Source organism: Lissotriton vulgaris, chromosome 9 (genome assembly GCF_964263255.1).
Source record: "Lissotriton vulgaris chromosome 9, aLisVul1.2, whole genome shotgun sequence".
NCBI classification, from domain to species: domain Eukaryota; kingdom Metazoa; phylum Chordata; class Amphibia; order Caudata; family Salamandridae; genus Lissotriton; species Lissotriton vulgaris.
In genome coordinates this window covers 908267446-908295386 of record NC_141697.1, presented here as the reverse complement: position 1 = coordinate 908295386, position 27941 = coordinate 908267446, and the positions used below count along the sequence as shown (strand labels likewise).

The following is a 27941-nucleotide window of genomic DNA, read 5'->3' as shown; positions in this document are numbered from 1 at the left end:
CAGCTACAGACCTGTCTTTTTGAGTACTCCCACAAGGCCCTAGTTTTGGTTAGACTCTCACCTGCTCAGTGCCTGGACAACCTCTCGATCTAAGACTGCAGAAGAGTAAGACGTTTTGTTGGATGTATGTGCAGGATGGCAAAACCATGGGCAGGGTTACTAAATTTAACATTGCTTAGCAATGCATGAAAATCTGCATCCCTGCCTTGCGCAAAGGGCAAAGAGTTGTGCAGCCCCATGTTTGCAAAGGGTCACACCCTGAGGGTGTTATCGGTGCCCAAAAGGAACCGTTGGACTATAATGAGGATTCCTTCACCACGCATAGCCTTCAAGATTTGTCTTGCGAGAGATTTGCACTCGAGGAGCATACATGCAGAGAACCGTCTGTCGGTAAATCGCACCATATGTATATTTTTGTGGAAATGAAATGTGTGACGCATTAAAATCATGTGATTTTCCATTTGCTCATTGTTTGCACCTGGTTTCTTCTGGTGCTAGGATTTCTGGCAGAGTCAGGTTTGCACTGTGCCTGCCTGTCACCCCCTATATGCAGAAAGTAATGGGTTAGGCAGTACACAATTTAAAGTAATTTTACAAGCACTCAATTCAACTTTTTAGTATACAAAAACGTGCATGCAAAAACTGATTGGCTCTGCCATTTGCGTCGCTTTGCAGTGAATAGGCACTGGGACAAATGTGTAGTAAATCAGGACTCACATGTCTATATAATAATTAATTGATTTGAATTAGTATGTTTATTTCTTTAATTCGCACTTCATTATTTTAGCCACATATTTTTTCTCTTTGATTAACATGTCATTTTGTTGCTATTATTTGTCTCCACTTTTACTTTTTTTAATGTTGCCTTTTCTTTACTTGACCCTTTATTCAGTTTTACTAATGCTTCTGTTCCTTCCTCAACCATCACTGTTGTGATCAATGTTTATCACTCAGCTTAAACGTCTTGAGTCTGCTTTCTTCGTGTCATTTTTTTGTTTACCTTTTTAATATTTCTTGTGTTCTTTATTTTCTTTTTTCTTATATTTTCTTCATTCTTTCCGTAGATTTTTCTGGTCCTTCAGTTAGTAAACTGTGCTCACCTTTCACTCTGTTCTATATTCTTCATATTCAGTTTGGCCTTTTAATTCCCTCACAAGCCTATTGTGGCGAAAGAGACAGGTAGCTACCAACCACTCCCTCTTGGTTTGGAAAGGCAGTACGGGATAAAATGAAAACCCTGTCGGACTGGTGGAGCCTTGGTCTTGTTCTAGAGCCTATTGATGTTCTCATAAAAACATTCAGCCAAGAAAGCAGTCCCTTGGAAAGCAGCTCATGGTGTTTTTAGGCATATGCACGATTTGCTGCTGTGGGCAAAAAATCAGTTCCGGATTACCAAATAGGCAAAGTAGGCACCGGCCTATGGGTCTCACTAATTCTAGGGGCCCGCGATATTGTTTCCAAAAGATAGAAAAAAATTAATCAACTCAAACAAACAAAAAATTTGCATTAAAGTCTCTATAGAGAAAATACTGTATTAATGTAATTTACCCATTAACCGGTAGCGTAACTGGAGGGGGAGGGGGGCAGAGCGCCCCGGGCAGCACTTTTTTTGAGGGTGGTGGGAGTCGTGCCTGTCAACTACCAAGTCGGTCGTCAGCCCCATGCACCGAGGCAGCAAACTTAGGGGACGCACCGGGTGGCAGTACATCTAGGTACACCACTACCATTAACTACTTAAAGTATATAAACCAGAGACATCAGATTCACATAACAGTTTGTCTCTTAAAAGCTCATCTTCTGGCAGCTGTCACTTTGAAAAAAATAAAGCCAGTGCATTGGGTATTAGGAGATAATTTGCGAGGGCGCCCCCAACATTTTAACTGCCTAGGGTCCTCCACAGGGTTTCATCCTGTACTGCAAACAATGCTCCTCCCCACCCTGCTCCCGCCCTGCCCCCTTGCCCCTGGCTGGTATAACATGTGCCTAGTGTTGAAACATTTTACTAGGCTGCGTTTAGCTCCCAGTCCAGCCTTGCTTACCTCCAGGACTTCAGACAGCAGTAGCGGAGCACAGCCACCTCAAGTGCTCCCATGGACACACAAGGTCTCAATAGGCCGGAAGTCAGAGCTGGCAGGACCCAAGTTTCACAACTTCCATTTTTACTGCCAGATAGTTGCACTATTTTTTTTTAATCATTTCGACATATGTGGTGTTTTCTGTTTGCATTTTAAGAATGCCTCTTTGATCTCTCCACTGTATCTAATACTCTCTTTCAAGCAAGTTGCTCCTGGTATGCTCATCATGAACTGGGAAGTATCTACACTGCAATATGTTTTGATCAGCTTCCTACCATCCTCCTCTCATGCTGCACTCGCCGTTTACAGCTTCACCACTTTACGGCTACCCCGGGCCCAGCCTGCGGTCCAGATGAGAACCATTATGTGAGGGGGAGGGGGCAGCAGGGCCACCCACTTCATTTCAGCTAGCTCAAGAGGGTAGCCATGGTATCAGTGATCCATGCCACATACAGGTATAGCACATGCCAAAACTGTGCGCTGCCTGTCTCGTCTTGCCCTTTCCAATCACTCCCGAAGTGACACAAAACCTGCATCCCCCATTAAAGAAAACATGAATATTGAGTTTTTTGTTGAAGCCAGGATTAAAGGTGTGTCACCTGGTGGAACCAACTGATATTTTAAAGGGCTGCGTCTGTTAGTGTCGCCCGCGTGTGGAGGCTTTTCCCTAGACTAAGGGGGGACGTGCAGTGGGCAGCATATCTGGACAGCATAGGGGCGGATGTGTTTTAATTACAATTAGGACTAACAACGCTTCACCACCCTCAGATGGGATCTGCGACACCTTCTAAACATGAGTAATTCTGACACAACTGATAGCCACGCTGATTCCAGTATTAACATCTGCTTAGCTGAGATGTTTTGAGTTGGGAAAGGGGTGAAGAAGCAGCATTTTGCAGACTAGTGTAAGACACATACAGGACACACTGACTTTCATGATGTGCAAACCCACTTCCCAATCCAATTATCTGCTGGTTGTATCTCTCTGTCAAGGCTGCTCCTCTGATCTCGAGATGCTAGGAGGCCACACACACAGCTCTTAATGTTTTCCCGTCTGTCAACTACCACATTTCTACCTGAGTCTCGAAGAAAGAGGTATTTAAAGGGGAGAAGGTGTGGAGCCACTATAAGGTGATTCATCTTCTACCTTGTCATTGGTAGAGTAGCACAAGCCCCAGCCTCGCATGCTTTTAGAGGCCCAGGTCAGATACAGAAGAAAGAGGCTGAAAAGAGGCATATGACCATCTCCTCCTCCCATGTAATCGTTTGCCTCCAAGAGATGAGTTTCACTTTCATCGACCTCTGCATCGCTGTGATCTTCTTCGAAGAAGAACAATAGGTATCCAAACTAGACTCTGAAGTCTAATTTTGATGCATCTTTGGAGGCTGATCAGTCCAATGCCAACATAATGATGTTCTCCTAGATTATTGCCTGTTAAATGGAAGAAACCTCAAAGGGCATACGCGTCGTCCTTTATGGAACCACTGCACGCCATGAGGGCAGGTGCAGTTTACCAAGATCCACTAGCTTGACCATTTGTTGGCCATCCTCTAAAATCCTGCATTGTGCGTGTCGAAGGTTATGGCAGTGACTACCTGTCTGGCCAGGGAGGAAAGGTGTCACTAAATAAGAATGTCTAGATCTAAATTGTGCCATCTACATAGACACTATGCAATTTACTACTCCATGTCTCAAGTGAAGGACATTCCATCGCCGTTGACAGAAAGAGGTACTTCTCTTTGAAAGCTTTTCCAAGAACGCTTCAAAGAGATTGGATGAAATTCCTTGCTAGCATCATATGCACCCAGAAATTAAAGGTGGCATCAGGAAGACTCTGGACCAAAAGAGGAGATGTGTTCCATGCAGTCAGCTTATGACACTAAATGAGGAAGTCTCTGCATAGCCTGGAATTGACTGTGGTGTTTTCTTTCTCTCAGGATCTTTACATTTGCAGGAGTTGAGAAAGCTGACTTTTTTGCCGACTACTTTGGGGTTGTTGTTTTCTTTCGTAGGTGTCCATGTGTCCAGGTTCCCAGTGACATGTTGCAGGGGAGGCATTGATTGCCATCTGTTTTGGTAGCCAAGTCAGGTATTGAACACCATCCCTCTGTTCCCCTCTAAAATATTGACTCTTGTCATTAATCCACAGAATATCAACCTTGGGTCAGACCGAAGAATTGGGTTTTATACTTCAAACTGTGCATGCCAGATTTGACTAGAGGTTGTCAGTAGCCACATTGAACGTTTTTAATAGGCTTCAACAAAGCCTTTATCCAGGGTGGTAAACAGACATAATATCGAGTCCAAAATATCGATTGGACAAAATATTGAGTATAAAATATAGACTGGACAAAATATAGACTAGACAAAATATAGACAACAAAAATATCGACTAATATCGACTAGAATAGCCAAAATATCGAATCAAAAATATAGACTAGACATAATATAGACTAGAAAAAATATAGACAACAAAAATATCGAAAATAAGGTAAGTTATTAATATTTAATAATATTTGAGTAATATAAATCTGTAGCGGGTTGTGGGTTTATAGGGGAATAGGGTGGGAAGTAATTTAATTATAAATAATTAATTATGTAAATTTAATGTAATTGTTACTTAAATAATAATTGGTAATTAATTAAAACATAATAGTTAATTAATTAAAAATGATGAATTGATAAATAATTAATTTTTAGTAATTTATTTTCTGTAGCGGGTTGTGTGTTTACAGGGGAATAGGGTGGGAAGTAATTTAATTATAATTAATTAATTATGTAAATTTAATCTAATTGTTAATTAAATAATAATTGGTAAATAATTAAAATATAATTGGTAATTAATTTAAAATAAATAATTGATAAATATTTTTTTTTTTTTATTTTTTTTCTGTAGCGGGTTGTGTGTTTATAGGGTTCAGGGTCAGTTTTCAGTTTTTGGGTAAAGGGGTATATTTAGGGTTCAGGGTCAGTTTTCAGTTTTTGGGTAAAGGGGTATTTTTAGGGTTCAGGGTCAGTTTTCAGTTTTTGGGTAAAGGGGTATTTTTAGGGTACAGGGTCAGTTTTCAGTTTTTGGGTAAAGGGGTATATTTAGGGTTCAGGGTCAGTTTTCAGTTTTTGGGTAAAGGGGTATTTTTAGGGTTCAGGGTCAGTTTTCAGTTTTTGGGTAAAGGGGTATTTTTAGGGTTCAGGGTCAGTTTTGTGTTTTTGGGTAAAGGGGTATTTTTAGGGTTCAGGGTCAGTTTTGGGTTTTTTGGTAAAGGGGTATTTTTAGGGTTCCGGGTCAGTTTTGGGTTTTTGGGGTACAGGGATATTTTTAGGGTTCAGGGTCAGTTTTGGGTTTTTGGGGTACATGCGTACGCTTGCTCTACTGTAGCACCCACTGGAGTGGGAATAGTAATTTTTACCCCTACGCTATCCAACGATCTCTGTAATGTAGCACCCACTGGAGTGGTTACATTAAATTTAAACCTTTTACTATGCCACGGTAAATATATTCTATATGTTTTATTAATAACATGTATTTATATATATATGTATTATTATTATTAATTTTTAAATTTACATTAATTATGTAATAATGTTACATTTATTTAATAATTTTAACAATGTTTATATTAAATATATGTAATATTATAATAGTTTTAACTTATTTTAAAGACATAAAAAAATCGATATTTTGACAGTCTATATTTTTAACACTCGATATTTTAAAGTCGATATTTTTGTACTTACCTTAGTGAAGATAGAAAGTCGATATTATGTCCCTCGATATTTTGTCATCGATATTTTGGGAACTCGATATTTTGGTAGTAGATATTATTTCAGTGATCCATTTAGGGTGTGTGATGAGGGTCTCACAGCAATATAAAGGAAAGGCAGCTTCTTTCTGAAGAGTTTGTAATTTCTCAGACTGACAATTAGATCCCTGGCACTTGTTTTGACCTATACACGGCCCCTGCGGAGAAGCACTTTCACAGTCCCCCTCTCACATTTATAACAATGAATATGTCCTTTTGGTTAGCAAAAACATTTGTCAGGTGTTTGGAGAATCTTAGGGTTTTGCTTACTAAAGTTCGTTATATAAGCTCTTTCTGGATAGGTTGCGCCTCAGATTGTGGCTTGGTTTCGTCCAAAATAATCTTCTTCTATGGAAAGTAGAACATCACTCTGCTTTCTTTTTTCAAATCCTAAATCTTAAATGACATTTTAGGAAGCATCTCCTAAATGTGATATAGCACTGGGGGTTTACTTTGTACAGCATCTGTCTGTCAGTATGTGGGTGACCTCGTGTACATTTTGATACAGCCACGAACAATTTGGTGAATTAAGTAAGTGATCTTAATGGCCAATGCTTGATCAGACCTGACCCTCTTACAGACTAGCTCAAGCTTAAGGTTCTGACCATAGTCTGTATTTTCTATTTGGGGTCTGGCTAAACTACAATTACAATCACAAAAAGCTGATAAGGAGGGAGGAAATGCTAACGTGTTATGGAGACCTTTCACAAATTGAGAGGAAGGAAACAGATATCTGTGGGAAGTTGAGACACTACCTGTTCTACCATCCCACTTTTTAGCAATACTGAATTCAGCAGAATGGATTTTGTAGGTGAAAAATTGAAGTAAAACACATAGACATTTGCAATTGTAGATTTAAAGGTCAGAATTGTCTTATTAAAGAGAGAGATCTGGAAATTTGGACTAACTTATGGAAAGTTCCTACTTTAATATGAACTCCCATATGGAAGGTCTCATATTTCTCTGCTTCACCCAAGACCAAATAACAAATCCCAGTAGGCTGAGGGACACAGGAGGATTTCAGGGCGAAATGAGCCGAAAAGCCCTGTGTGCTTTGTTAGTCCATGAAGAAAATATTGCTTTTTTCATACCTTTGGCAAATGTTGCCATAAAATAAATCATTAAACGCTGAATTTTCTAAATAGGTTATTGATAGGAGAGCTTCGACCTTCCTGGAGATAGTTGCATCTCTTGCTGTGCTCAATTGGTACAATAAGGAAACGGAGTCAAACAGGTTCCATTGCTGTTTTGAACTCCAGCTCGGCCATGTAAAGTATGAAAAGGTAAGGAGGGCTGTAGTATTCTTTTGTCCTCCTATCGACTCCTCCATGCTAAATACCCATATGCCAAATACCCATATGCCAAAGGCCCTTACGAGTATTGTACCTTGTATCTGGTCTGACCACCATCTACTCTTGTGTGATGTACCACAGGACAGTCCTCAGGTCAAACTCCCGTTAAAAACTAAAAAAGTGCGTCAGTGGAAAAAAGTCGACTCGGTAACTCTAACCAACGCCCTTTCCAAATATGTACAAGAGTCAACGAGTCCACATGACAACTCAGACTTAGATCAAAATTATAACACCATAGTGGTAAGTCTTAGACAGTCTATTGACCAGATAGCCCCGGAAAAGATACAGAAAATAAAGGGCGCGGAAAAAGGGGCCCCTTGGTTTACCCAGAGCTTGAGGGATCAAAAAGAAAGCTCTGCCACCTTGAGAGATGTTGGAGGAAGTCTAAAGATGATACAGATCGCAAACTTTATAGAACATCTTTGCAGTTGTACAAAAAACTTATTGTATCAACTAAAAAGGACTATTATGAAACCCGCATAAAAAATGCAGTAAATGTCCAGAAAGAAACCTTCAAAATTTTAAAAGAATTAAGTAAAAAGGATGAAAAGGTAGATACAGTGATAGATTGCAACACCTTCCAAGGCTACTTCCTCGAAAAAAAGGCAACCATTCTATCAGATATTAAGAAAGATATCCCAAATATGCCTACTATTCCACTGGCCCCCCAAATCTCTCCGACCTCCACTATCTCTAGATTCCCTAGTATAGATTCTATAACTCTCAGACAGCTTGCCATTTCAACTAAGTCAGGCTCCCCTGCAGACCCCTGCCCCCCTGGAATCTTTCGGCTGGCACTTACCATTTTGGAGGACCGGATTCTAGACCTCCTAAACAACTCACTAGCCACAGAACTATTACCAGCTAGCTTTAAAGAGGCACGCGTCAAACCCTTGAAAAAAAACCAGGGGCCGATCCAACCAGCTTGAAAAACTACAGGCCAATATCCCAGCTGCCTTTTCTGTCTAAGATTTTAGAACAGCATGTATTAAGATCATTGTCACCCTTCCTGGAATCATATCATCTACTCCAGGAGCGGCAAGCGGGGTTTCGTGCCCATCACAGCACCGAATTAGTAATGCTCTCGGTGCTGGATGAGCTTAGATGCATGGCTGACAGTAAAAAACCAAGCGCATTGATACTTTTAGATCTTTCAGCGGCGTTTGATACTGTCAGCCATGCATTGCTCCTGGACAGATTGGCTATGTCTGGGATAAAAGAACAGGCTCTCCAATGGCTAACGTCTTTCCTTCTAGGGAGGACGCAGAGGATTCAATTAGCAGATCATGTATCTGATGTGGGTGTTCTGGAGTGTGGAGTCCCGCAAGGGTCCGCACTCTCGCCACTCCTGTTTAACCTATATCTGCAGCCACTGATAGACTCCTTGGTGAACATGGGCTGTAAAGTCTTTAATTATGCCGACGATACTCAGCTGTTGCTGAGTATCGATAATACAACATCGGCTCAGTCCATGGCCCAAAATATACTGCGGTTTACAGTGAGCTGGATGATGACGAATCTGCTAAAAATTAATCCAGATAAAACGGAGGTCCTGGTTGTTTCAACTACCACCTCACCTTGGAATGATCTGTTCTGGCCCCAAGAACTTGGACCGACCCCAAAGCCATGCCCCAGCGTAAAGAGCCTTGGTATTAAGATCGACCAGGAGCTCTCAATGACCAGCCAAGTATCCGCCGTTGTTGGATCTTGCACTAACTTGATTAGGCAGTTGCGAAAGTTAGTCCCTTTGCTTTCTACAAATATGCTAAGAACCATTGGGTCGGCAACAATAGTCTCCAGGATCGACTATGGGAACGCATTATATCTAGGTCTACCAAAAAATCTAATCAACCGCCTACAGGTCACCCTGAACGATGCAGCACGGTTAATCTTTAGATCACCCAGACAGACCCATGCTTCCCCTTTATTGCACAGGCTACATTGGCTACCCTTAAAGCAAAGGGTGAAATTTAAAAGCCTGTGCATTGCCCATAAGGCAATTTATGGGCAGGCACCTGCCTATATAAAAGAGAGGCTTGAAGTGTATAATCCCAAGCGAGCTTTAAGATCTTCCAACTCCCAATTGCTGTCATGTCCGCGCTTTAAAATGGCGACCAAAGGCAGGAGATCCTTTTCAGTCCAAGCCCCTACAATGTGGAATAAGCTACCTGAGGCCCTTCGTAAAGAACCTAATCTCCTCCTTTTTAGGAAATCTTTGAAGACATTTCAATTCAGAGACGCCTTTGCATCTCTGTGAGTTAGGCCGATAATCTGCATCCTTGTTCATCCTACTTCTTGTTGCTGTATCTGTCAGAAGCGCCTTGAGACCTGATGGTGATTTGGCGCGATATAAAACCCAGATAACAATAACAATAACAATAACAATTGACAGTTACATTGTGCTTCTCCTCACCATCTCATTGGGATATCTTGACATTGTATGTTTTAACCTTCAAGACAACCAACCAGAAAGTAAACCATTTAAATGTTATGTTACAATGTTATGTTACAAAAGTCTTGTATAGCGTGCGGCTACTCCTAGGAGTGTGCCGGCGCTTTAATGTAAACCTATAGTAGAAACACAACACAACAAATAATAGGGAACGAAGATCAGAAAAAAAGAGCATATCTAAAGAGCATAGAGCCAAGTTTTAAGGCCCTTCCTAAAGGTCAACAGATTGGAAATACTCCGCAATGCCACAGGCAGAGTGTTCCAAAGCTACGGTGCCAACAGCCTGAAAGACCGGCCCCCAATGCGTGCCTTTTTTACTCGGGAGACCACGGCCAGGGAAAGAGACTCGGATCTGAGGGAACGGGTCAGGCGGTAAAAGGCTAGCCTCTTCTGGAGATATTTCGCTCCCGTGGCATGAAGGGCCTTGTGGACCAAGGTCAAGGCCTTAAAAACTATCCGCTTCCGGACAGGCAGCCAATGAAGTGACTGCAGGAGGCCGGAAGCTCTGACTCGCCTGTGGAGGCCAAAAATGGCCCGTGCTGCCAAGTTCTGGACCACCTGCAGCCGTTGCAGGAGATACTCCGGCAGGCCGAGATATAGGACGTTGGAGTAGTCCAGTCTCGAGCCAATTAAGGCCTGGACCGTAGTCTTCCTGTGATTTTCCGGAAGCATCGGCAAAAACTTGCGGAGCATCTTCAAGAGGCCAAAACATGTACCTGTAAGGCCCAAGATCTGTGATCTCAGCGTCAGACCATTGTCGATCTTGATCCCCAGATTCTTGGCTAGCTGGGAAGAGCCTGCTGGAGGAAACATGTTGGCAGGCCACCATTCCTGCCAGTCTGGATCCGACCGGCAGCCGAAAAAGAGTACCTCGGATTTATCCGAGTTGTACTTGAGGCTGTTAAACTGGAACCAGTTAAAAACAGCCTCAAGGCACCCACGAATACTCTCTCCATCAAAATCTGCTCCTTTCCCACACGTAAAGAGGAGCTGGGTATCATCGGCATAGGAAACGATCTGGGCCCCAAACGTCTCCACCAGTGCCGCCAGGGGGGTCATGAAGATGTTAAAAAGAGTCGGGCTCAATACTGAGCCCTGCGGGACTCCGACTCCCAGAGGTGGCATCACGGCAGAGCAAGGGGGGGCCCAGACCGTTTGTCGGCGGCCAGCCAAAAAAGATCTAAACCAGCTGAGCACCGTCCCCCTCAGACCGATCTCATGAAGTCTGACGAGGAGACCCTCATGGGGGACGGTGTCGAAGGCCGCCGACAGGTCAAGCATCACAAGCATAGCTTTGCCTCCTGAATCCAGAACCTCCTTAATTGCCTCCGACACTTCCAAAAGCGCCGTTTCGGTGCATAAGTTGGTACGGAAGCCAGATTGGGTGGAATGCAGCGAATTGTGGGATTCTAAAAAGCTGGAGAGCACGGAATGTACATGCTTCTCCAAGATCTTAGCAAAAGCGGGCAGGAGAGAGATGGGCCTGTAGTTGGAAAAAGCCTCTGGGTCCAGACCTGGCTTACTGAGTAGAGGAATGATCATCGCCTGCTTCCAGGCCTGCGGAACCCCCCCCCCCCCTCCTTCCCTCAAGGAGAGATTCAGAATGGGGTTCACCAAAGGATTAATGACTTCTGCCACCTTCGCTAGAAATTTGGCAGGGCACGGGTCAAGGGGCGATCCAGATTTAAGTTTGGCCATAAGTTCCAGAGACGAAGAAACAGAGAGTGGTGGGAATTCCGTCAGAATCGGCTCCGAACAGGCTGTTAGATTTGAACCACCCATGGTGCTGGGAGATAATCCAGCCACCCTCCGGGGGAAAGAATCCTGGATTAATTGAATCTTCGTAGTAAAAAAATTGGCAAGATCACTTACCCATGGCTCCGAAGGAGCTGCCTGGGTCGCAGTAGTATGTGGGGACGTGAATTCCCTCACAACAGTGAAGATCTCTTTGCTCGAGTTAGAGGCAGTCTCAATCCTTTTTGCAAAATAGCCTTTTTTCTCAAGGAGGATGTCACGATGGTAGGCTTTAACGGACGTCCTATAGGCAAGCTTGGTCGTGGGATCATACTGTGAGCGCCAGGCCCTCTCTGCCACCTTGCACTGCCGTCGCGAAGCCGCCAGTGCTTCAGTAAACCAGGGGGCAGACACCCGTTTCGCTGTTTTACGGGGGGCAGTCACGGGGGCAAGATTGTCCAGCCTCTTCGTTAGCCAAGCTTGCAAAGACTCTAAATCCCTTTCTAGTTCTCCTGTCATAGGGCAGGGATGATCCAAACATGCCAGTGCCAGCATGTCCGGGGTCACCCGGTGGTATGCCCTGGGCTCTTGACATGGCTGCCGAGAGGCGATATTGGATGGTTTTGTGGTTCCAAACACATGAAATTTGACCAGCCTGTGAGCCGACCAGAGCACCGGCAGAGGAGTCAGCATCTCTATAGAAGTAGTGGAAAAGACCTGATCCAGGGTATGACCTTTTTCATGCGTTGAACCGAAAAGATAGGGAGAGAGGCCCAGAGGAGCCGTGACATCAAGCATTTTAATTGTGTCTGGGTCCAAGCCATCCTCCATGTGGAAATTGAAGTCCCCGGCCAACACACAGTGCTCAGATCTCAATACCAGTGCGGAAACTACCGACTGGAGATCTTCAAAGAAGGGGCCTACCGATCCCGGGGGCCTATAAACAAGAAGCCCTTTAAAAGACTGATGGGGTGATATTGCTAAAGAAAAGGCAAGGGATTCACAGCCTGTGATGGTATCTATGGGGATAATGGAACAGGTGGCGCAATTATGCACCACCAGTGCCACCCCTCCGCCCCTCCCCTTCAGTCTATCTTGCCTGAAGATATTATACTCAGGAGGAATTGCTGTAGCAATATCGGGGTTAGAAGACTCCCCTAACCATGTCCCTGTCAGCATCAAGCAAAGAGGCTTTTCCGTGACCAGGAGATCGTAAATATCCAAAGCATGTTTGCTCAATGATCGAGTGTTTAAGAGTAAACAGAGATGCTTCACGCGGTCTGCCTCTCTGTCAGAGATAGTTGCCGGGGCATTGACTGTCGCCCATCCGCAGCCTGGACAACACCTCTTACCCCTAAATCGACCAGGGAAGACTTTATGACAGGAACATACAACCCTTTGCAAGGACCGAAGCTCCGCTGACGTATATCGAATCATGAGGGCAGCTGAAGTGGATATCACAGATGGAACAGCCCAACCCGTCGCACCGAGAGCCTCCGGGACGCTGACGGGTGCAGACGGGCTGGACTCTGGCGTGACTCCGGCGTTAGTCCGGCGCGTCCGCAAGACGCGTCCGCTACGCGGAGAACGACTATCCCCTTTTATAGAAGCTAGAGCGCAGCAGAGCGCTTACTCCCACCCAAGATGGCCGCTGTCTGTGCTTCAACTCCCCGGGACCACGCTCTCAGTGTCAGTACTCAGCTGAGAGCGGGCCCAGGCAGCGGGAAGAAGCGTCGGAGGTAAATGCCAGGAAAACCGCCTATTAATCAAGCGGAAAGGTCCCACAGATCAGGAGGCCCTGAAACGCTCTGTTAATCGAGCGGAATGCGGCGGTGATAACAAGTTTAAAAACAAGTTTTAAAACACACAGTAAAAGTGATAGGAGAGAAACCTCCCAGCTTCCGCCTCAGGAGGGAGAAATAAATGCACAGCTTACACGGGCGCAGACAGCGAAGAAGCCCCTTTTATAGAACTACTTACAGGGAAAAGGGATGAGAGGATCCGGTCTTAATGAGAGTTAATGACTGCCCTATAGTGTGTGGGAATGGGAGGAGTGTTTGTCAAATCTTAAAAGGTTTAGGGTGGCAGGCGCCAGCTACTGGAGTTTTTTCACTGAAAATGTAATGGAAGCTCCGAACACACTCCCAAGTAGAAATATTAGAGACATAAACGTAAAATGTATTTCAAAATCGCTTCAGGCGGGCACATAGGCAGTACTTAATTTGTAAAAAATTAAATGCCAGGGCCCTACTCAGAAGGCCTCTGAAGCCTGCACCACCAATACCCTGCCAGCGCTGCTAGTGACTACACCAACATAACACCTAACATGCACTTCTACAAGTGTGATAATTAAGACTATTTCAGGCCACACAAAGCTATAATAATGGCATGAGGGGCTGGTATTATAGATTTTAAATGTATATTGACTTAATAAACACGGTTGTTGTGCGCATCTCAAAATTAAAAAGACAGCGCCACCATGTGGTGGACTGTCACTAGAGCCGGTGCTGACATTTACGTGCCAGTGCCGAGCACCGGAAACCACCAGCACAAATCAAGCACTGTACTGTACACAGGTACAGTAGTAACGGGTGAGCAAGCATCAAGCAGGATACTGGGTAGGTTCTGCCTCACAAGAGGTCGTGATGGGCCTGGCATTACCGATCTAAAGTCACTATAGACGCTGACTATAGGGAACTGAGCTGCATTAGTACTGAGAGTAATTAAGCATTACTAATTCTTCGTACTGTGTAACATGTTTGCAATTATTGCCCAGAAAGGGACAAGTGTTTACTTATGTACTTTCTCAATGAACAAAGTATACAAAAACCCTTAAGATTAATCCTATGCAAACCCCTCAATATTTCTAAAAAGCACATAAAAAGATTTGAGGTGCCTTCTGTGACAGCTCGTGAAGCCTCTGGGAAGGACTCTTAAAATATTACTATGTGTAACTTCGCAAAGACGTCTGAGCTAACATAACAGAATGAACTGTTGTGTAGCATTAGAAGGGTATTACTCCGGGGAGTTGTGAGGCAAAAGGTACACCAAACTCTATTTGTTCTTTTTGGGTGCTGAGGAAGGAGATGGGGCTGAGTAATTCCGAATCTCACTTGTCAATGTTGTAAGCTGCAAGGAGTTTGAGCGCCATTCCAAAGTACTTGATGGGAGAGCTGAGGCTTTCGATGCAGGCAGCGCATGTCCCGTGCTTCTGCCATTCATTCATCCTGTGGGAGAAAAATACACATGTTCACACAGCGCAAATCACATTGTTGTAGTATGGCTGTCTCTATTCTATTTCCTTTCTTTTTCCACATGCTATACAAACTGTTAATTATTTTTAATGTATTTAATTAATTTTTCTATCACACAGCAGTTGTACAGCTCCAAAGGTTACGTAGTCATAGTGCTTAATTTGAGCCGGAACTAGATTTTCAAAACCGGCACTTGTAATACTCTGCCACAAGGTGGCGCTGTCTGGCTAATTTAGAGGTGACCGCAACAATTAATTATTCATTCAATATACACTACAAATTACTATTATCTGCCACCCAAGCCAATCTTATAGTTTTTGGGGACCAGGAATAGTCTGAATTGTCACACTTGTAGGAGTGTAATGGTTAGTAGTAGTGTTGTTGTTGTCATTAGCAGCATGACTGGGGCAATGTGTAGTGCAAGCTGCAGTGGCCTCCTGACGAGAGCCCAGGCACACTAGTCTTTTTCTTTCTCTGCCTTTTGTCTTATTTATTTTCGTCTCCTTTTTCTATCTTTTGCCTGCCCTATTTCACTCACTTCACTTCTTGACCTTCCTCTTTGGCCTTTATTGTTACCCTTTTGCTGCCTCGACTTCCGATCTTGTCCCTGGTTTTGCTTTTCATCTCCGCAACTGGTCTGTGCCGGCTTTGCCACTGCCCACCATTCTGCCCCTTCCCTCCTGGACTGCCTCTCCCACCTCCCAGAACTACTTAATGGAGGCCGCAGTGAGGCTCCAGTGAGTAGCCCTCTACTCCTCGTTCTGGTTGCCACTCCCCCACGTCACAGCAGCACAGGGTAACCGCTCTTGGCCCTCCAGTTGCGTACTCTGTGGTTCGAAACCCAGTCCCCCAGCCAACACTAGTCTTTTTCTTTCCCTGCCCTTTATACTCCTTATTTTTATTCTAGTTTTTTCTATCTTTTTCCAGACATTATTTCTCTCTTCACTTCTTGACCTTTAGTTTTCCTCTTTTGCCAGCTCTCCTTCTGATCTTGTCCCTGTTTTTGTCTTTCACCGCTACAATTGGTCTGTGCCATCTTCACCGCTTTCCGTCGTTCTGACCCTACCCTCCCACCTCCCACACTGCCAATCCTGCCTCTCAGGACTACTTAATGGAGGCTGCAGCAGGGCTGCACCAGAAGCGCTCCAAAGGCAAGCTCGTCTGCGCCCACCCACAATTAGACCACACCCATCGCCAGTAACGCTAGCTTCGCCACCTTTCACTGGAACCCCTCTGACGAGCTTTAAACCCTTGGCCCCAGGAGCCCGGACATCAACTGCCGCCAGGATCCACCGAAGGGCCCTTCACCTGTCGTTGCTGCCACTTCACTTGTGACATGGGGCTCCCACAATCCCAACCCAGCCAACACCGACCAGAGGCTACTGCTCCACTGCACGTTGCTCAATGCCAGATCCCTCTGCAAACACATGGAAATCTGGGACACCATAACCACCCACGCTCCTGATGTAATGTTCATCACTGAAAGTTGACTCACCCCCTCATCAGCCACTGCGACGCCACCAGGATACAAGACAATCTACCATGACCACCCTGGTGGATGTGGCGGAGGCATTGCCATCATCTACAAGGACACCCTACAATGTGCCACCCCGGATGACGACCCTATGCCGATCATGGAACACCTCAACTTTCAGCTCAGATCAGATGCCCAAACAACTATCAGAGGAATCCTCACCTACAGACCTCCGGGCTCCCATCCTAGCTTCTGCAAATCTATCCAGACTTCATCACCACTGGGCAATAGACTCCAATCACCACATCTTCTTGGGAGACCTAAACTTCCACCTCAAAGACCCCGCCAACCTCATGGAGAACATGAACAATTTCTGCCTCTGCAGCTGGTCACCACTCGCACGTGCAGCGCAGGACACACACTGGACCCTATCTTCTCAACCAGCAGCATAGTCGAGTTCTCCCACATAACTGAACTGACCTGGATGGACCACAGGATTGTGCACTTTACCCTCAACGGCCTGCTAGAACACCCGACCAGACCTGCCAAAACTGGAGCAGAGTCACTGAACCCCTCTGTATTACCACACTCAAATATATAAGGCTCATCCCTTCTGACACTCTTGAACTCAGCTTCCAGAACTTCTCCAATTGGATCTCCATAGCCGCTAACAGGATTGCCCCCTTAAAGAACCCCACAAGCCACAGACCCCCAAACAAACCACCTGGTTCACACCCAAACTACTGACCCTCAAACACCACTACAAGAAACAAGAAAATCGCTGGTGCTCCAGCTAGAACCCCTCCGACCTAAGCACCTTCAGAGCCGCTGTTAACTTCTACCACCACTGCCTCAGGGAGACCAAGAAAGACGCCCTCACCAACGGCTTAGAGGCAAGCACCAACCACATCACGGAGTTCTTCAGCATCGTCAGAGAATTCTCATGCCCCGCTGCCTCCGAAAACATGATCCAACCCTCCCAAACCCTCTGCAGCTCCCTTGCAGATTACGTCTATCACAAGATCTCTGACATCTACAGGAAATTCGACCCCCAACCCACCAACCACTTACTAACTTGTAGCAGCTCTCAACCCGAGACACCTTCACCATCATGAACTTCATCCACTCCGGAGCACCCTCAGACCCCTGCACACACCAAATCTACAACCTAGGAAAGGAAGAAATCAGCAGCTTCCTCACATACATTTTGAATAAATCCATCACTACAGCCACCTTTCCCGATGCTTGGAAACATGCAGAGGTCAAATCTCTCCTTAAAAAAGTATCCGCCAACCCCAGCGAACTCAAGAACTTCCGCCCCATCTCGCTGCCCCCTTTCCCCCACTAAGGTCCTGGAAAAAGCCATAAATTGCCTGCTCACAGATTAGCTCGAAGAAAACAACCTGCTTGGCACCTCCCAATCAGGCTTCTGGCCCAACCCAGCACAGAGGCCACCCTAATCACAGCAACAGATGATATCAGACACCTCTTCGACCTAGGTGAAACAGCTGCCCTTATCCGCCTCGACCTCTCGGCGGCTTTGTACACTGTCTCCAACCACACCCTCATCAGCAGACTTCACCACGTTGGCATCCAATGCAACACTCTCAACTGGATCTCCTCCTTCCTCTCTGGCCAAACACAAAGGGCCTTATTTATGTGGCCTTGCGTCACTTTTACGCTGCTGGTGCGTCACTTTTTGTGACGCACAAGCGGTGTAACAAATGCGCCATGTTGCGTCATATTTACAAAGTGACGCATCTAGGGAGATGTGTCACAACCCTGCGCCACATTATACCTGCACCAGGTATAATGTATGCAGGGTGGGCTTTCTGACACAAGTAAGCCTCGTAGAAGTGACACAGTGAAATCTATGAGATTTCGCTGAGTCACTTCTAGGACGCAAATGCGTCAATATCTTATACCTGCCTCACAGCAAGCGCAAGACTGACACATCCACATTTGAAATGGGACTTGCTCATGTGAAATGACCCATTGAGGGAGTTGCGTCACTTTCATGACATAATCCAGCAATGCGTAATTTTTGCTCCTGCAGATAAGTCAGAAATACTGACACATCTGTAACTCCTTGCGACATGATGCATCATACTGTAAATATGATGCACCATTGGTGTCGCAAGGAGGGTGCAATGAAAAGTGACGCATTGTTGTTTTCTGCCAGCGATGCGTCAGTTTTCAAAAATGAGGCCCTCAGGATCCATCTCCTATCATTCTCATTTTATCCATAAACATCATTTGCGGCGTACCCCAGAGCCATTTCCTCAGCTCCGACGATACACCGACGATACACAGCTCATCCTATTCCTCACAGAAGACACCAACCCATAGCAAACTTCCTAAACAACATGTCCGACATCACCACCTTGATGAAGTCAAACTTCCTAAAGCTCAACTCGGACCAAACTGAGGTACTCATCTTTGGAAGTAAGCCTTACCCCTTGACTGACAATTGGTGGCCTACCACACTCTGCCCTGTACCAACGCCCACGGACTACGCAAGCAACCTCGTAATTGTCCTGGATGGACAGCCAACTGACTATGAGGCAACATATTAATGCTTTCTCCTCTGCCTTCTACCATACCCTCTGGATGCTCCACAAGATCTTACAGTGGATTCCCATCTTCTCCAGGAAAATGGTCTCCCAAGCCCTCGTCTTCAGCCGCCTTGACTTCAGCAACACACTCTACACAGGAACCACCAAACACCTCTTAAACCGCCTCCAGACCATCCAGAACTTAGGAACAAGACTCATCCTCAACCTTCCCAGAAAAACCAGCATTGCCACTCATCTCAAAGCTCTCCACTGGGTTCCGGTCCAAGAAAGAGGCCTCTTCAAACTTCTCACACATGCTTACAAGTCCCTCCACAATCGCTGACCCACCTACATCAACCACTGAATGACATTCCACCAACCAACCAGAGAGGTCCCCTCCTCTTCCCTCGCCCTGGCTCACATTCCCCACATCCATCTAAGCCTCTATGGAGGAAGTTCCTTCTCCTACCTCGCTGCCAAATCCTGGAGCGACCACCTGCTCCACCTACAGACCTCCCCATTGCTTGAAAACTTCAGGAAAAAGCTCAAGACCTGGCTCTTAGATGGAGGCTCACAGAAACCCAGCGCCTAGAGGCCCCCCCCCCCGGAGTAACGAGCTGCGCTCTACAAAAACCCACTGTTTGATAAGGCCAGGGGCCTGCCGCCCTTGCCCAGTGTCGGAGTGTGCCCCCTGGAGCTCAGGCCCCCATGCTGCACTGCGAGGGTTGGGGTGGGGCTAATGTTACAACACTGTCCCTGAGGTCGAGCGCCTCTCTGCGACGAAGGAGAGTGCTCTTGGCCTCCGCCAAAGAAAGAACCCACCATTGCCATGTGACCACTGATGTGGATGCAGCCATTTGTAAAGCTGCATGAAAACTCTCAGGGCTAGAAAGAAAGGCAGGTCTTGAAAGCGGGGTGTGGCTATGCTATGTTTAGGGCATTTAAAGAGACTCAGGGTAACAATGTCCCAACCATCCACGTTGTTGTACCCTGACAGAGCCTGTAAGTGGTTGACAACCGAAGCACAGTAAGCAGCCAATGCGGGGCTTGTCTACAGCATGTGCTGCAAGTAGGCGCCCATTACTTGACAACGGGAGAGCAGGGGTCAGCTCCTGGAAAAAGGTTGTTAATCTTTCCAGTGGTCAGATAAGCCCTGCGAAGAATATAAAATTGTATGAGTTTCGTATGGGCGTTTCTGAGTATTGAGGGCGTAGGTGTGAGAGGGCATCCTCCCATTCAGTGTCGTTGAATGCCCTAGTAAGGTCTATTCCCCACTTTGTCCATAGTGCATCTAGAGGGATTTGCGTGTGAGTCAGTAATGTGCCAGTCATCCATTTAATAAGGTACCACCCAGTGCATGGAACAGAATGTTCATTTAACAATAATTTAGATGTTGTTTCCATCCACTTTTGCACTTGTACTCAAGCCTGCTGTGTACAAATCGCAATTAATGACATTTGCACTTGTTACCACCAACGTTTTGCTCTTGGGCAGATGAGGTGCAAAAACTGTTAACAGGCGCCATTACTCGCACTGATTGGTAAGTTGGGAGCAAACACACTGCAAGTATCTGGCACAAATGTAATTTGCAAAGGAGTCTTTTACAGTTTGATTTTACGTCTCTAAGTGCAGTAAATTTTTGTGGTCCTCTAAATTTCCTATTCTCTCTGGAGATATTGTAACCACCAGAAATGTATTTTTTTGGGCCGATGGCCTTACTAACAATAGTACAGAGTTGTAGCAAATAATTTCTATCGACTTTTACCAGTTAATTAATTAATTCTACCAATCAAAGGGGAAAATGCTGAATGTTGTCTTCTACATCATTCGCAGGGCATGCCTTCCACCCACTGCAGTATCTGCTGCAACATAGACAGGTCTCCCTCCCAATATAATTTTTGTCCTCAAGCCGACCTTTGCTTCCACTCTTTTCCCCAAGAGTATTTTCTTTCAAAGCCAACATTTCTGCCATTTCCATAATAGTCCTTACCTATCATTTGCTTAAACTTTAATGTGATCTATCACTCTTCCTCTGACCATTGCTTGGCCAATCAAGATCTTTCAGCCTGGTTGAGAAGAGAGTATTGCCTTATCAGCACAAGCGATAGACTGAAGTACTCAGAATTCTAGAAACTAACTGCATTTGGGGTGTGATATGTTTCGCATCCTATATGGGCCACTTGAATCATCCACCAAAAATCCCTTTCATACGATTATCTTTATCTTCCAAAGGCAATAGAATCATCCAGTTCACTTGCCACTCACGTCCTTTTGGAATACACAAACAGCCAATTAGAAGAGCGAGGTTTTGTTTTCTAACATCTTGCAGCCTATCGCAATCCATGACTTTATGCCACACAGATGGGAAACATCCTTTACGACGCAACTGTTACCACGCAGTACCTTTACAACGCAGGTTTTTCAACGCAAGTCATTACAAGGACTTGCGCTGGGGGGCGCTCTAGGATAGGTAATAGTTTAATTTACTATCCAACACCTTCCCTACTATCCACGGGGACTGGAGTTGGAATAGTATATTAAACTATTCACTATCCAGAACCCCCCCAACGCAAGTCGTTGTAACGACTTGCATTGAAAAACCTGCGTTGTAAAGGCATGCGTGGTAAAAGCATGCGTTGTAACAACGTACATCCCACACAGATTCCTCGTCCGTTTAACACTGATGTCAAACGTATTTCTTTCTATCGATTTATTGTCACTCTCCGATTATCTATAGGAATGTCAGCATGTGCAATCTAAACAGCCTGTAAAGTCTATTTTAATTAGGCCACAAATTCATCCCTACTCAAGGCTGTGATGATGCAAATCTTATTAAGGAAGGTTTTTCTAACAGGGTGGCTGTGTTCACGTACACCACACAAGCTGCAAGTTCTGTACATATAGCAACCTTGAAATTTGAATAGGATAACCCATGGTCCAGAAAAGTTTATCGATTCAAACAGTCCAATATAATGCCAATACAGTAATATCCCACCGTACATCTTATCTCAGACCCCCACCTGTTCGACCCTTTTAAGAATCAGTGGGGTGTCAGAGCCTGCCCAAGCCACTCCATGCCGCCATTTTAGAAACGAACAAGAGCAGGAGCCTTTGAGGTTCATAGCCTCTTATGGAATTTGGTTCCCAGCCCAAGATAGGCCCCCCATGCTGGAACTTAGGGCCTCATTTATGAAAAGTGATGCATTGCTGCGTGAAAACAGCGATGCATCACTTTTTACTGTGGCCTCCTAGCGACACCAATGATGCGTCATATTTACAGTATGACGCATAATGTTGCAAAGAGTTACAGATACGTCAGTATTTCTGACGTACCTGTAGGTGCCAAAATGGCGCTTTGCTGGAGTGTGTCACAAAAGTGACACAACTGCAGCAATGGGTCATTACACATGGGCCAAGTCCCAAGTTAAATGTGCCTGCGTCAGCCTTACGCCTGCCATGAGGCAGGCGTAAGATATTGACGCATTTGCATTCAAGAAGTGGTGCAGTGAAATCTTATAGATTTCACTGCGTCACTTCTGCGACCCTTTCTTGTGTAGGACATCCACCCTGCATACATTATACCTGGAGCAGGTATAATGTGGTACAGGGGTTTACAAAGTGACGCATCTACCTAGAGGCGTCACTTTGTAAATATGATGCAACAAGGCGCATTTATTTACGCCGCTGGTGCATCACAAAAAGTGACACACAGGCGGTGCAAAAGTGACGCAAGGGCTCATAAATAAGCCCCTTAACCCCTTCTGTGCTCCCGTCGGCCACTCATTAGAACGCCCGCACGGCGGCGGAATTGCCGCCACGGTTAAGGCGTTAATATTCATCAAAATTCAAATGACAGGACTGTACATCAGAACTGCTGAAACCTTTGTAGCATAGGCGGTGTAAGGAATACTTTATTGTATGATGACTTAAAACCATTCCAGAGGCATCAACATTAGCAGAATAAAAGTAGAATACAACAAATTCATGCGCTGAGAGAAAAGTGGTATAAAAAGTTCGTTCATACTCAGTCAGTTCTATGGCAATTCAATTAACGACTTACTAAAAGCGAATTAAAAAGTGAAGCAAAGAAAGACTTCTCGTTTCTAGGCACCAGTCTTGTTGGGCGCTGGGCTACTCGCTGCTAGTGGGCGAGGCAGTGTCCGGTTGTTGGGGGCAGTTTCCAGCAACCTATCCTTTAGCACTGTCTGCACCAGATGTATACATTTTTCCGAGCTTGGCCATTTCTGTCCTGTAGCATAGGCCTTTTTGTAGCCCAAATTCGAGAGACCACAATACAGTTTATTAAAGGGCACAAAACCTACTCTTGTGTCAAGAATTATATGATTCTTAATTACAGTCAGAGGTCCCAAGTTAGCTTATGATCATTCTGAATACCAAGATAGTTATAACTATCAACTATCCCGAATTTACACGCTTCATAGATCCATATTTCCATCCTGCCTGTTCAAAATATTTAACTTTAGTTTTCTTCATGTTAACAGACAGTTTGTTACTTGAGGCCTAAAGCTCCAGAAGATTCAACCCACACCGAAGAGAGGCACAAAACCAGAGCATCTCCTCTGCTGTAGTAGCTGTGTGGCTTGGGCATGTTTCAAATCACTCTACCTCTGTTCTGATGTAAGGGTCTATTACAGCCTCCAACAGCACCACCCTCAAACATGTTAAAACCGTATATAACCATCTGCTGGAACTGAGGGGCACCTGTTAGTTGAGACAATGGAAAACCTTGACGAGATGACACATTACAAATGCCCAACTTTCTACACTCTACAAATTCAATTTTTCTTAAGTATTAGAGGCAAGCATGTTCAGACAAACCACATTTGGGCCACCCAGCATGTGTTTTAGACATAAGGAAAAATTAAAAGTTCGACAATACCTCGGGCATCTGAGCATCAAATACTGAACTTGCAAATGGGAAATACGGTATGGTGGATGTGTGGAAGTCTCAGAGCATGGCAACTGGTGAATACAATATTGAAGATGTGCGTGTTTCTGTTGATGTTTTGCCCTCTGTGCAAATCTTGGTGTAAGAATGTGTATGTATATATTGTTGCAAATATGTTTGTGCAGTGATGTGGGTGAGGTGCAAATGTTTGTGCAAAAACATGCATGCAAGTGTGCGCACAAACGTGCATGCAAAAACGCGTATGTGTCTGTGTACATATTTGTACATGCACTTAGGAGTGTTTGGTAAGAATGTACAAACATGTGCATGTTTTGCAAATGCGCGTGCGATCTTATTTGTAGACCATATGTAGGAAGATTTATTGAATAGGAGGGGGCTTAACTGTTTAAAAGTAAGTTTTATGTCCAGTTACGTCAAGAATAAGTCTGTAAAATGGACTAGATTGTTAGGAGACATGGCATAGTTAAGTATCTGGGCCAAAGATATATAACAGGTACAATGACATTGGTGGACATGTTGGCTGGGGAGTCTGGAATGTGAGCAGTGGGTGGATTCATTGATAACATGACTAGAGCTGGCAAGACGACACTGGTGGCTGTCACACAGCAGTCTAAGTAATCCGTTCATGTTATAGAAGTGTTAGAGCGGGTGTCACACATTGTGTACATATATGGTGCAATATGCAAGTTATTAATGTATTTTACAAAATGCCTACCTGTAGACGAATGCTTGAAACTTAGGGCCTGATTACAATGCCGGTCGGACTCTTGTCCAACCGGCACGGTGAAGGGAGTAGCCAGACTAGAAGTCGGTGATCCCGCTCCCTGCATTATGATGCGACCGCCTTCACGGCGGTCGCAATGTGTATATTTTGCATTGCGGTGTGTGCTGCGGCTGGACGCGTTTAAAACATCCCTGCACTGTATGGCAGACACCATGCGGCGGGCTAGGAGAGAAGGAGGCTCTGCTAGAGGCCCCAAAGTCACTTTCCGTCTACCTTTTCTTGGTGGGTGAACCACCATGAAAGGGCAGGCAAAAAGGGACATCCTCATCCCTACGACGGTGCCTGAGCAGACACCGCCCTCTTTGCAGGGAATAGGATTCCGCCCTCCGCCCTGGCGGGATCCTTGATCCTGTCTGACACGGCTGTCTTTCCCCCCGACAGCTGAGCTCCATCGCCTGCATCCTAATGCAGTGGTTGGATCAATGGGCTGGATGGCGGTGGGACTGCCACTGATGGCCTGTCGATGGCAGTCCCACCGCCTTCGTTATCATGCCCTTATTGTTACAAATGGTGATTTTATCAATTTACTTAACTGTACATTTATTAGCAGTGTCTTTCGCAAACTAAATATTCAGCGCGGTCTCCGCAGCCCTAAATTGTGGGGTAAAGAGTTGGAATGTGGGTGGGCATTACTGTGAACCTTTGCAAAAGTAAGGGTGTCCGGTTTGTTCCTCTAAACAAGGGTGTGTATCGGTGCACAGGGCACGGTCTTGCAGAAAAAATATAACTGTAACAGGATGTGTACTCCTCCTAGATGGTAAATAAAAAGAAAGGCAGAAAATCACTCAAGGAGGTTTAGTTGGGTTGTGCAGTGAACTTACCCAAAATCGTAGCCCAAAAAAAAGATGACATTTTTGTGACAGAGAGCAAAATCATCCAAAAGGCAACCATGGAATGCGGTGTGGACTCTACAAAATAGAAGAGTCCTTCGGGCAGGACATCCAAGTGTTGACCAGGTAGGTGTGGTCTTTCTTAGCCACAACAGATGCAACATGAAGTGAATATGGCTTCTGCCAGTTTTCGTGACATTTTCAGTAGGCTTTTAATCTAATCATGTGCTAAAGGTGTTCCATCTGCAAACTATTTTCTCTTATCCCTGTGCTACCCCCACATCTCTCATTTCTTTCCTACAGTTGCCCCTTGTCCCTTTCTTATTAATGTCTTCCTTGTTTGGTGCTTAGGTTTCAGGCATGTTCCTAACCACCGGATGAAGATGAAAGCTGAGCCTACTTTGAAGATTGCTAGGTGGTGCCTGTGCACTGTGTTAAAGCATAGTAAGGATGCAGGTAGAGAAACGTCCTGCATAATGCTTTGGAGTAGTTAAGAGAGGGCCTTACCAGAAGTAGAAGTCCGTTTTGTTTATTAAAGTTGGCCAGTGCTGGGAAAGTTCATTTGGAAGGTCCTAGAATAAGAGAAGATGTGGAGTCAGAAAGACTTTGATCGGCACTGGGTTCAATCACCCATGCTGCCCCACTTGCAGAGATTACAACATTGTTGTCACATCACTGAACTACCATCCACCCAACCTCATTGCAACATTTGTTTGTTTCCATAGTAACCCCTATCCGTCACCGTCTGAATAGCATGGAGTATGGCTACACCATAAATATTACTCATTGTACAGGTTTTATAGCTACCTTGTCTGGGTGGCTTGCATTTCAACCTCAATATTTGACTACTCGTGACTAGTATGTACTAGCTACACCTCCAAAATCTTCCTGTAGAGGCACCGGATTTTCTTATCCATAGAGATATTGAATGTGCATGCTCACACAAGTAAGGGGTTGAAGGGTCTCTGAGGAAGGTACAGCCAGATCTTTCTTTGTCTATCCCAGTAGCCATGCTAAGCTATGCCCACCAGTACCATGGTCATCATGCCATCATGGTGGCTCCTGGGTGCTAAACTGACTCCTTTACACTATTGGTTGTGGTGTTGTACTCTCTCTCTCTTCTTAAAGGAAAACCTTCCTTAACAAGTCCCCCCAGTGAAGACCTCTCCGGGCACGTCGATTGCCGAAACAGTGTTACCACATGAAACAGATTGGGACCCGCAATCATTCCATTCAGCATGTGCACATTCAGAACATACCTGCAAGTCGGATTTGAAGAGATGCCAGCATGGGCAGCAGTTCATGATATCACTGGGCCTGAAAGTGGGTAGAGCAAGAGATGTTGACAAGGAGATACAAAGCGCACAGACACACCTACTTGAGCACCCCAGTTCCTGAGAGCAGAGAACTATGTACTGTCAACCTGCCACCGACAATTGATAAGCTCCTGGACTAAAGAGATGATTAAATATGGGATCCTTCAATAAAGAAACAATGTAGTAAGTTTAGGAAAGTAGAACTTTACCACTACAGCATTGATACATGGGTTAGAGTTGCCTCAAGGCAACCACTGCCTTTCGCCTTGGCGGTATACAGTAAGTAACCTGAGATTCTCCCCGTCTGCATAGTCGTATGGATGGAAACGGATAGTTTCACCCTACTGCGCTGTATCTGGAAGACATCATGTCTGTGGGGAAAAGGCTGAATGGGTTGTAAATACATAGCATTTGTAGTAGTGTACCTGGAATGTAGATGAGAACTTACTCCTGTCTCCTCTCTATCTGTTGAGTAGCATGACTGAGAGACCAGGCTTCTTGTGTTGCTAATTGTTTACTTCCAAGGAGAAAAGTCTGGTAGGGATAGGAGAGTTGCCCATTGTCCCCTGGACACCTTGTAAACTGTGGGTCAGCACTCCTGGAAGAGGCAAGCTGACTTAGCTAGACATACCTGTATAGGAGGGCAGTACATCTGAAGCAACCGAGTTGTTTGATACTGCGTTTACTGAAACTGTGTAGAACAGTCCTGAAACGGGTAGTGGTGCTGGACACTGGATTCCTTGTATTTGATATATATATATATATATATATATATATATATATATATATATATATATATATATATATTTTTTTTTTAACTTTATTTAGCGAGTTTGCAGAATGAAAACAGTATACAGAGCTCAGTCGTATTGCATTACAATTATACATTTGGCAGGGCAGTTCAAGTTTTCTGTCACACATTAAATCGCAGCATATCAATAACATAAATTGACACATACATTGCATGTATGTCGGTCGTCCCGTTTTAAATTCCGGCATCCGTGGGGAATATATACAGGGTATCCAATCCCCTGTGGATCACAACCTTGACTACATTACGATACATCATGATTGTATTTGATATATTAATGTGGTGGTGACAGTCTTATTCAGTTCTGGATACCCTGTATCTGTTTGTAACAATGCCAAGAGGGAGAAATTGATAATACACTGTATTTAATAGATTTGAAGTTAGGTATGCCATAGATAGGCGTGTTGGGCCATGGTTTCTGCCTATGTATATGGTAGAATGTCTGTTTGGACCTTAGCATCCCTGCATCTCGTGTGGAGTTCTTGGAAGAAAATACTAGTTGTGCTTTGGGTTGCCTCTGTTTTTGTTGGCATGACTGAGGAACAGGCTGATTGATTTAGCTCTGGAATCACA

The 27941-nt window shown here is 44.9% G+C and overlaps 1 protein-coding gene across 2 annotated transcripts in view; it reads right to left on the bottom strand.

Annotated features, from left to right (window-relative positions):
- The window catches only part of LOC147692489 (ribonuclease Oy-like), an 86124-nt gene that overhangs the window by 11341 nt on the left and 46842 nt on the right, over positions 1-27941 (bottom strand). For both annotated transcript variants that reach the window (XM_086938700.1, XM_086938701.1), the window contains exons 5-7: positions 26501-26558; positions 25749-25813; positions 14528-14641 (exon numbers count right to left, since the gene is read on the bottom strand). In XM_086938700.1, coding sequence (XP_086794826.1) covers positions 14528-14641; positions 25749-25813; positions 26501-26558 — 237 coding nt within the window. The remainder of the gene's footprint in view (positions 1-14527; positions 14642-25748; positions 25814-26500; positions 26559-27941) is intronic.